The 7,616-nt window shown below is 34.5% G+C and overlaps 1 protein-coding gene across 5 annotated transcripts in view; it reads right to left on the bottom strand.

The window, feature by feature from the left end:
* Nucleotides 1-396: 396 nt before the first annotated feature.
* LOC125196451 (tobamovirus multiplication protein 1-like) overlaps nt 397-7,616 on the bottom strand; it is a 9,245-nt gene continuing 2,025 nt past the window's right edge. Inside the window, exons 1-13 of one of the 5 annotated variants that reach the window (XM_048094969.1) lie at nt 6,365-6,747; nt 3,866-3,916; nt 3,333-3,366; nt 2,612-2,698; nt 2,463-2,514; nt 1,917-2,085; nt 1,740-1,835; nt 1,518-1,578; nt 1,332-1,396; nt 1,171-1,245; nt 1,013-1,088; nt 734-897; nt 397-635 (exon numbers count right to left, since the gene is read on the bottom strand). In XM_048094969.1, coding sequence (XP_047950926.1) covers nt 612-635; nt 734-897; nt 1,013-1,088; nt 1,171-1,245; nt 1,332-1,396; nt 1,518-1,578; nt 1,740-1,835; nt 1,917-2,085; nt 2,463-2,514; nt 2,612-2,698; nt 3,333-3,366; nt 3,866-3,916; nt 6,365-6,472 — 1,062 coding nt within the window. In that variant the 5' untranslated portion in view covers nt 6,473-6,747 and the 3' untranslated portion in view covers nt 397-611. Of the gene's footprint in view, nt 636-733; nt 898-1,012; nt 1,089-1,170; nt 1,246-1,331; nt 1,397-1,517; nt 1,579-1,739; nt 1,836-1,916; nt 2,086-2,462; nt 2,515-2,611; nt 2,699-3,332; nt 3,367-3,865; nt 3,917-6,364; nt 6,748-7,616 lie in introns of those variants that run through there. The other 4 variants (XM_048094970.1, XM_048094971.1, XM_048094972.1 and 1 more) reach the window with 4 other exon arrangements.

Here is a 7,616-nt window from a genome sequence, read left to right on the forward strand (position 1 = left end):
CGTAAATAATGGATGCTTTTTGATGGTCAAATTTTGAAAATGGCTTCGATATTGGCCTTGTGTTGAATTATATAACAAAATTATGGTCGCTATCAAAGTTCAGGAATGATGTTCTTATAATATGATACAAGACTGCAACCACAATGAAAGAACCATTATTCATCAGTGCAGATTTCACATTCATTCATAGAATGTTGGATAATATGCCAATATTCATCATCTTCTTTCTCATATGCCTCATGGCTCATGCCATTACATAGTTTGTTGTGTTTAAATTAGGCCATATACATTTCCTGCTTCTTGAGCACTATTTTTTATGGCTTTTGATTCTGCATTTTTTGCAATGCTTAAGTTTGTAAACATCAATATATTATAGGAAACTTATGAAAAGGAAACTAATAAAACAGTTTCATGCATTAACCATAATTTAAGTATGAGAATAGCATTGCTATGTACAAGAGAGACAAAGCTATCACACTAAAAGGGCTCACACAAGGCAGCCTTGCGGCTGTGCGCCTCACTGAGCCTTCTAAATCTTTTCTTTTTCTTGGTCTTCATGCATAGTTTCATACGCAGTTCTTTGAACACGAGCCGGGGTCCAACATGTCACATCATATGGGGCTTGCCCTCGATACCTGCATTCATCCCATTTCAAACATAAAAAGAGCAGATGGATCGACTATTGACCCGTTGCTATATGCATCTACGAGGCAGGCATAATAAGCATTAGAACCTGATTCTGAGTTGCTCTAGTCCAGCTCGGTCGTTGAGCTGCTGTCGCTGAGCAGTCATGCATGAATGTTATCGTTGTTGATTCTTCACGCCTAGTGTTACTGACGAGGGGAGGTGGCAATTCTCTCATTAGAAATAAAATAACTGCTGAAGGCACTGATGAACCTGGAAACACAGCTTCACTTTCATGGCAGGGCAATGGATGATGGTAAACACAGACAAGGATGCCGATTAAAATACATAAATAACGCAATTTAGAGGGTCGGTATATTTAACTTACCTATGAAGTAATACAAAATAAGAAGAAATGAAGTACGGATACCATCCATATGCCGATCATCCCAGTCATAAAACAGCTGCAGAACGGAGAATGTTAATCATGCAATATACAGGAAAAAGGAAGTTGATAAGTCGACTAATAAGCCAGCAAGGACTTACAGGTATTTGAGTACCAATTGCCACCGAAGCACTTGATGTAAAACAAATAACGGAGACAACAGCCAAACCGGCAACCTGTGATGCAGTGAAGGACATGAGAGGTAATTTTAGGCGAAAATAAATGAGCAAACCAAGACGTAACATCAGGATCACGTAGCTACCTTCCACATTTCAGACGAAGCCCGCTCAGATCTCACTTTTTTCATTTTCAAGAATAGTACAACTCCTGGACATTGAATATGTTAGATGAATAAAAAGAAGAGTAATAGACATGTATTAAAAAAAAGAGAGGCCAAAAATGCATTTATTCCACATCAGGAAACAAATGAAGAAGTCTTTGTGCTCACCATAGCATGCCAAGGCTCCTCCAAGTAAAAGGACAATTACAGCAATAAGATCTACATATACCTGCAAGAGAGATTTGATGCAGAATTGTTGTATTCCCAAGTCAGAAACTCACCAAGAGAATCCACACGAAATAAATCTACAAGACTTAGAATCTAAGCAATATAACAGAGTGTAAAGAAAATAGTTTGCTGACATAAAGTGCAAGAATCATGATTACATGCCTGAGCAACAACTGCGGACTCGATAGGACTGCTATCCATCCCAATCCATATCAGCACTGATGATGCAATCATTATTGCAAAAACTAAAACTGTTACCTGGGAATAATTTGTTGGGTAAGTTAGATTTAGATTATAGAGATTCCAAAACGATTATCTATAGTGAAAGTTGCTTCTTACGACAATCACAATCTTTTGACGGCTTCCAATATGAGGTAACCTGAAGGTGCAGCACCTTCGGTTTCCATTAGTCTGTGGACTAGTTTTGTTCATCTTCTCAAGCAGAGGTTCGTGGGGATTACAATCTTCATCTTCCTCTTCATCGTTTGGGTGATGACAGAGGTCTACCCTGCAAACCATTAAACCCAAATGAGACCAATCTTAGCTAAATGAGATGGTCAGCTTTTTTAGCTCAATCATCAAAACAGATATTCCAATTAAGTAATTGGTAAACTATATAGAGTACTAAATAAAAGGTTACATATCAGGAGACTGCAAAATGGTGAGGCAATCTTTAACTCAGAGTTTCTTTGGTTGTAATGCATAAAATCAGCACTTGTTAGCTGGTATACATAAGATGATTGCAAGATATGGTTGCATAAAATCGGCACTTGCTACTAATACTTTACACACTATGCAACATAGTATTACTTAAAAGTAGGAACATATTAATTACATATAAGTAGAAATAAGTTATTAAATTTGTCAAGATATGAGAGAACTTACCAAAATGACAAAAGCAGGAGGAATGCTGCAATAAACAGAATTTTGGGGAAGGCTGCCAATAAAAATATCATTGGGGTAAGTATTTCTTCGTACTATCATTATGAGTATTGAAAACTATAATCACACCACAGGCTGAAAGATTACCCTACCCATGACAACAAAACCACAGGAATACGACCAGCAAATCCAACCCTTACAAGCAGCAACCAGATTTAATACAAAATAAAGGAAATAACCTGAAAATGAAAATTTCAATTTTGTTAGCGCCGTAATGGGTTACTTGTGAAACAGTGTTATCAATCTCGTATGGCGGCTTATGGCGGTTCGCCTAAAAACCGCCACAGGGATATGGCGTATTAGTATGGCAGATATGGCGGTCAATAATTAAATAAATAAAATAATACTTATATATTTATACATGATTCAAAAATTGGAAAATAACAAAAATATAACATCTAAAACTCTTAACACAATTAATAAGCATAAAATACAACTCTAACATCCATGTTTCTTGCATAATGCCCCATTACTAAATGCAGTACACACGCAATGTGGTCAGATGGCGGATATGGCTGTGCTATGGCAGCGCCATGTTGCTATGGCATTTCCACCACAGAACGCCATGCCATAACGCCATGGCGCCGCCATATCCGCTATTTGATAAAATTGGTGAAACACTGATAGTGTAGAGCCTTTTCAGTTTAACAACATGTGCTTCTTAAAGAACTCTACCAAAGTTGTAACTAAATATAATTATTTTGCCAAACATACAAGATCACAAGCATGCTACATGCCATATATGGCTCATTTGGAATTAATCAACTAAAAGACCACACCGGAACCAATGACCAGAACATTAGTAATCCTCACCGAGATTGGACGACCCAATCAGTAGATGAATGACCTGAAATTATTATCAAAGGAATAGTGATCAGATTTATTTAAACAGATACCAGTCAATATGGTTACATACATTTCCCAAATTATTTCTAACATCTCAAAAGATAAAAAAAAAGAAATCCAATATGCAAATCATGCAATTATTACTGCAGTTTTATGTATCGGGTCACTCAAATTTGAATGGGCTCAAAGTATAGTATGAAGCATCCAACTAAAGAATCATAGATATGATGACATGAGAGAAAATTGCTAACAAGATAGCAAGCTAGATACCGAATAAACTACAGATTTCAGAACTGTTCAACTGAAAATAAAATGTAGATTAAGCAATCAGCAGGAAGAACTGTATTACTGGCCAAGATCTATAGTGTTATGCACTAAATAAAACAGCTCTCACTACAACTAATGTCAATTTATCGCATTTATTCAGCAAAAAAAGTTGCATTATATCAAAAGAACTTAATCCAATAAAAGGACATCACTGACATACAAAAGGTATTTACCTTTTGGCGAGTCCATCCAAGCTGTGTATTCCTTGAATGAATTCTAATTAACTGGAAGAATGGTAGAAAATCCCATATGAAAGAATGTAAGAACTAAAGCCAATACTTCAAAAGAATCATAATAAAAGGATCAATCAACATTAATTTATTGTAGTTACATATTGATAAGTGGACAAGCAAAGCAAATAATATTAAGCTCTCGTACAAGAATGTGATTCTTGGAGTTTTAAGCCAATGCCTTTAACAATTTCAGTAGAATCTACATAAAAAAAACTCTATTGCTTAAAGGATTTGTAAAGACAGGATTTTCTAATAAAAGCAAATAATGAAAATGAGAATGAGATTTCTATGTAATATGTTATTTAATGGGATACATGTTTTATGAACACCACAATGTCCAGGTCCAATATAGGACAAGCAAGATATTGAGCATATAGAATCAATGAGGCGGAAAAGACCATATCTATTAGGAAGATTAAAAAGAACAGTGTGACTAAGAAGTTCAGAGGATAAGCTGATTAGGAAGCATAGTGTTTTTTTGTTAAAATATATGAAGCATTTAAAATTATGCCAATTTCCTCTTGTAATAGGTCTAGATCACACTGGATTTTTTGCAATGGTTGCAAAATATAGCTAGACAAATATTTCTTTGAAAATATTGTAACGGTTCAAAATATCCCATAAAACCACTTTATTTGGTCATCATTCAATCAGATCCAGAGCATCCGAAATGTGATTTTGAATTGTGTGAACCATAACAACTATCATCCTCAAAAGGTGCAACAAAAAGGGAAGACCGAAACAGGTGACACTGATGACAAGTTTACTGGTCATGCTGACACTCGAAATAGCGTGATTGCATTGCACATCTGTTGCCTTGGTACTAATGCTTTACGAGCAACTAACTACTCACGAGGAAATCCTGAAGGTCATTTGAAAGCTATCTAAATATTCGTCACGCTATTTTTGCAGTTATCACACCCTAAATGCACCGCTAAAAGGCAGCACTCGTTTTATAACCTGGGACGGTTATTGACAGCTATGTAAATATTCTTCAAGCCAGTTTTGGCATGTATCACGCAATAAACACGCTGCTAGACGACAGATTTTACAGATAGAATCCTCACTAATAAAATAACACGTTATAACAATGATTTTACAAATCCAGCCAAAAACAATATATCAGACTTCAGTATTTGAATGTTTCACATAGAAATTCCAAACATGGTATGAACATCAAAATCATGAATTAGGTAACAGCATAAATGATTAAACATATTGGATGGAAAATCTGTGGTTATTTCAAATTAAAAAGTTAGCAACTCAATTCAGACCCCATCAAGTTCAGAGGATAAGCTGATTAGGAAGCATAGCGTTTGTTTGTGAAAATATATGAAGCATTTAAAATTATGCTAATTTCCACTTGTAATAGGTCTAGATCACACTGGATTTTTTTGCAATGGTTGCAAAATATAGCTAGACAAATATTCCTATGAAAATATTGTAACGGTTCAAAATATCCCATAAAACCACTCTATTTGGTCATCATTCAATCAGATCCAGAGCAGTGATTTTGAATTGTGTGAACCATCACAAACTATCATCCTCAAAAGGTGCAACAAAAAGGCAAGACCGAAACAGGTGACACTGATGACAAGTTTAGTGGTGATGCTGACACTCGAAAATGGCGTGATTGCATTGCAAATCTGTTTCCTTGGTACTAATGCTTTACGAGCAACTAACTCACGAGGAAATCCTGAAGGTCATTTGAAAGCTATCTAAATATTCGTCACGCTATTTTTGCAGTTATCACGCCCTAAATGCACCGCTAAAAGGCAGCACTCATTTTATAACCTGGGACGGTTATTGACAGCTATGTAAATATTCTTCAAGCCAGTTTTAGCATGTATCACGCCATAAACACGCCGCTAGACGACAGAATTTACAGATAGAATCCTCACAAATAAAATAAGACGTTATAACAATGATTTTACAAATCCAGCCAAAATCAATATATCAGACTTCAGTATTTCCACAGAGAAATTCCAAAGATGGTATGAACATCAAAATCATGAATTAGGTAACAGAATTAATGATTAAACATATTGGATAGAAAATCTGTGGTTGTTTCAAATTAAAAAGTTAGCAACTCATTCCTACAAAATGGCATATCAACTCATTAATGAGTTGCCAAACATATGGAAATGCTGACACAGACAGTTCCTGCTAAGGCAGCCTAGGGCATCGGTCTTCTCTATGCTTCAGGCATTCAATGTTCAGTCAGAATCAAATTGATAATAATGATTGATCGTTTTCCCCAATTGTCATTCATCACATCCACCTCAACCAGTGATAAACGAAAAAAAAATCCGCTAGAAACTAGCATAAAATCAAAACAGCAAAAACTCCAATTTCAATCAGAGAATCAGAGAATATCACTCACTCGACCAATTCACGATACTAAACATAAAGTAAAAAAAAAAAAAAGAGTTGAATTACCTTATAAAGAGCTACAAATCCAATGACGGCATCAACAAAAGCCAATCCCACATTCACTCCCTCCACCGCCTCGGAGTAGCACCTCCTCCCCGCTCTCAATTCCAGCATTGCATACAAATTCAAAACTCACTTTCTCTCTGAGTGATTGATTGAGTGGAGTAATTAATTGGTAATTCACGTTGATAACTAAGCAAGGAGAGGAAGAATGGTGGAATTTAGTATCAGAAAGGATATCTGGCTTGGAATTTTGAATGGTATATTGGAATATCGGTTGTGTATAGATCTACTAGCGAGGCTGTGGGGATTCCCTTTACCCCCACCACCCTTTCTCTTATACTACTATCACACAATCTTCCCCTTCTCTCTAGATCAGCTCCCTCTCTCCCTCCCTCTCTCTCTCTCTCTCTATATATATATATGTATTTATCGAGAGAATTGATTTTGACTGGGAAAAGGAGAAGTGGATTTGTTATGTATAGCAATTAAATTAACTAAACTAAATAAAAATTAATAATAATAATAATAATAATAATATTATTATTAATATATGATATTCGAACTTTATCATTCTCTTTTCCTATGCTATATTTGTTATTTACAGATAGTTATACTTATAATGAAATAAGTATTGAAGTATTATTTTTTTACAAATTTGTAAAATCATTTAGGAGCATGTAATTAAATGGTGCCACCAAAAAGAGTAAATAGCATAAAATCTTACTGTCAAACAATCTTCCACCCCTCTCTCTATATATATTTAATTAAACACGTGTGTATTTTTCATAATTAAAGACATACTTATCATTTTTATTTTTGTTATAATTATTATAAATTATTAGTATTATAAAATTGTTAGAAAACCATGATTCTTGTATTTGTTCTCGATTATACGAATTTTTTTTGGTGAAATTTGATATGAAATGAGAGCCAAAATACATATGTCGACGTTATACGGATGAATTAAACCTGCGCATAAGAATAACATTATCATTTGATTAAAAAATATGAACAACATCACGTCGACAATCAATTTTATTTATCATGGAAATAATTGAGAACAAATACAAATTCAGAATTTTTTAAACTACATAGTTGTGGGACATACCAAAATTTGACCAAATGGTATAGTTTTTGTTACAAATTTTTGTAATAATAATAAAAAATTGTTTACTAATTTATTGCTTATATTTATAGAATCGTTATAATAGTGTGATTCATAGTGATATAGAAGCAGTAAAAGAATTCAATTATT

Source organism: Salvia hispanica, chromosome 6 (assembly GCF_023119035.1).
Source record: "Salvia hispanica cultivar TCC Black 2014 chromosome 6, UniMelb_Shisp_WGS_1.0, whole genome shotgun sequence".
NCBI classification, from domain to species: Eukaryota; Viridiplantae; Streptophyta; class Magnoliopsida; order Lamiales; family Lamiaceae; genus Salvia; species Salvia hispanica.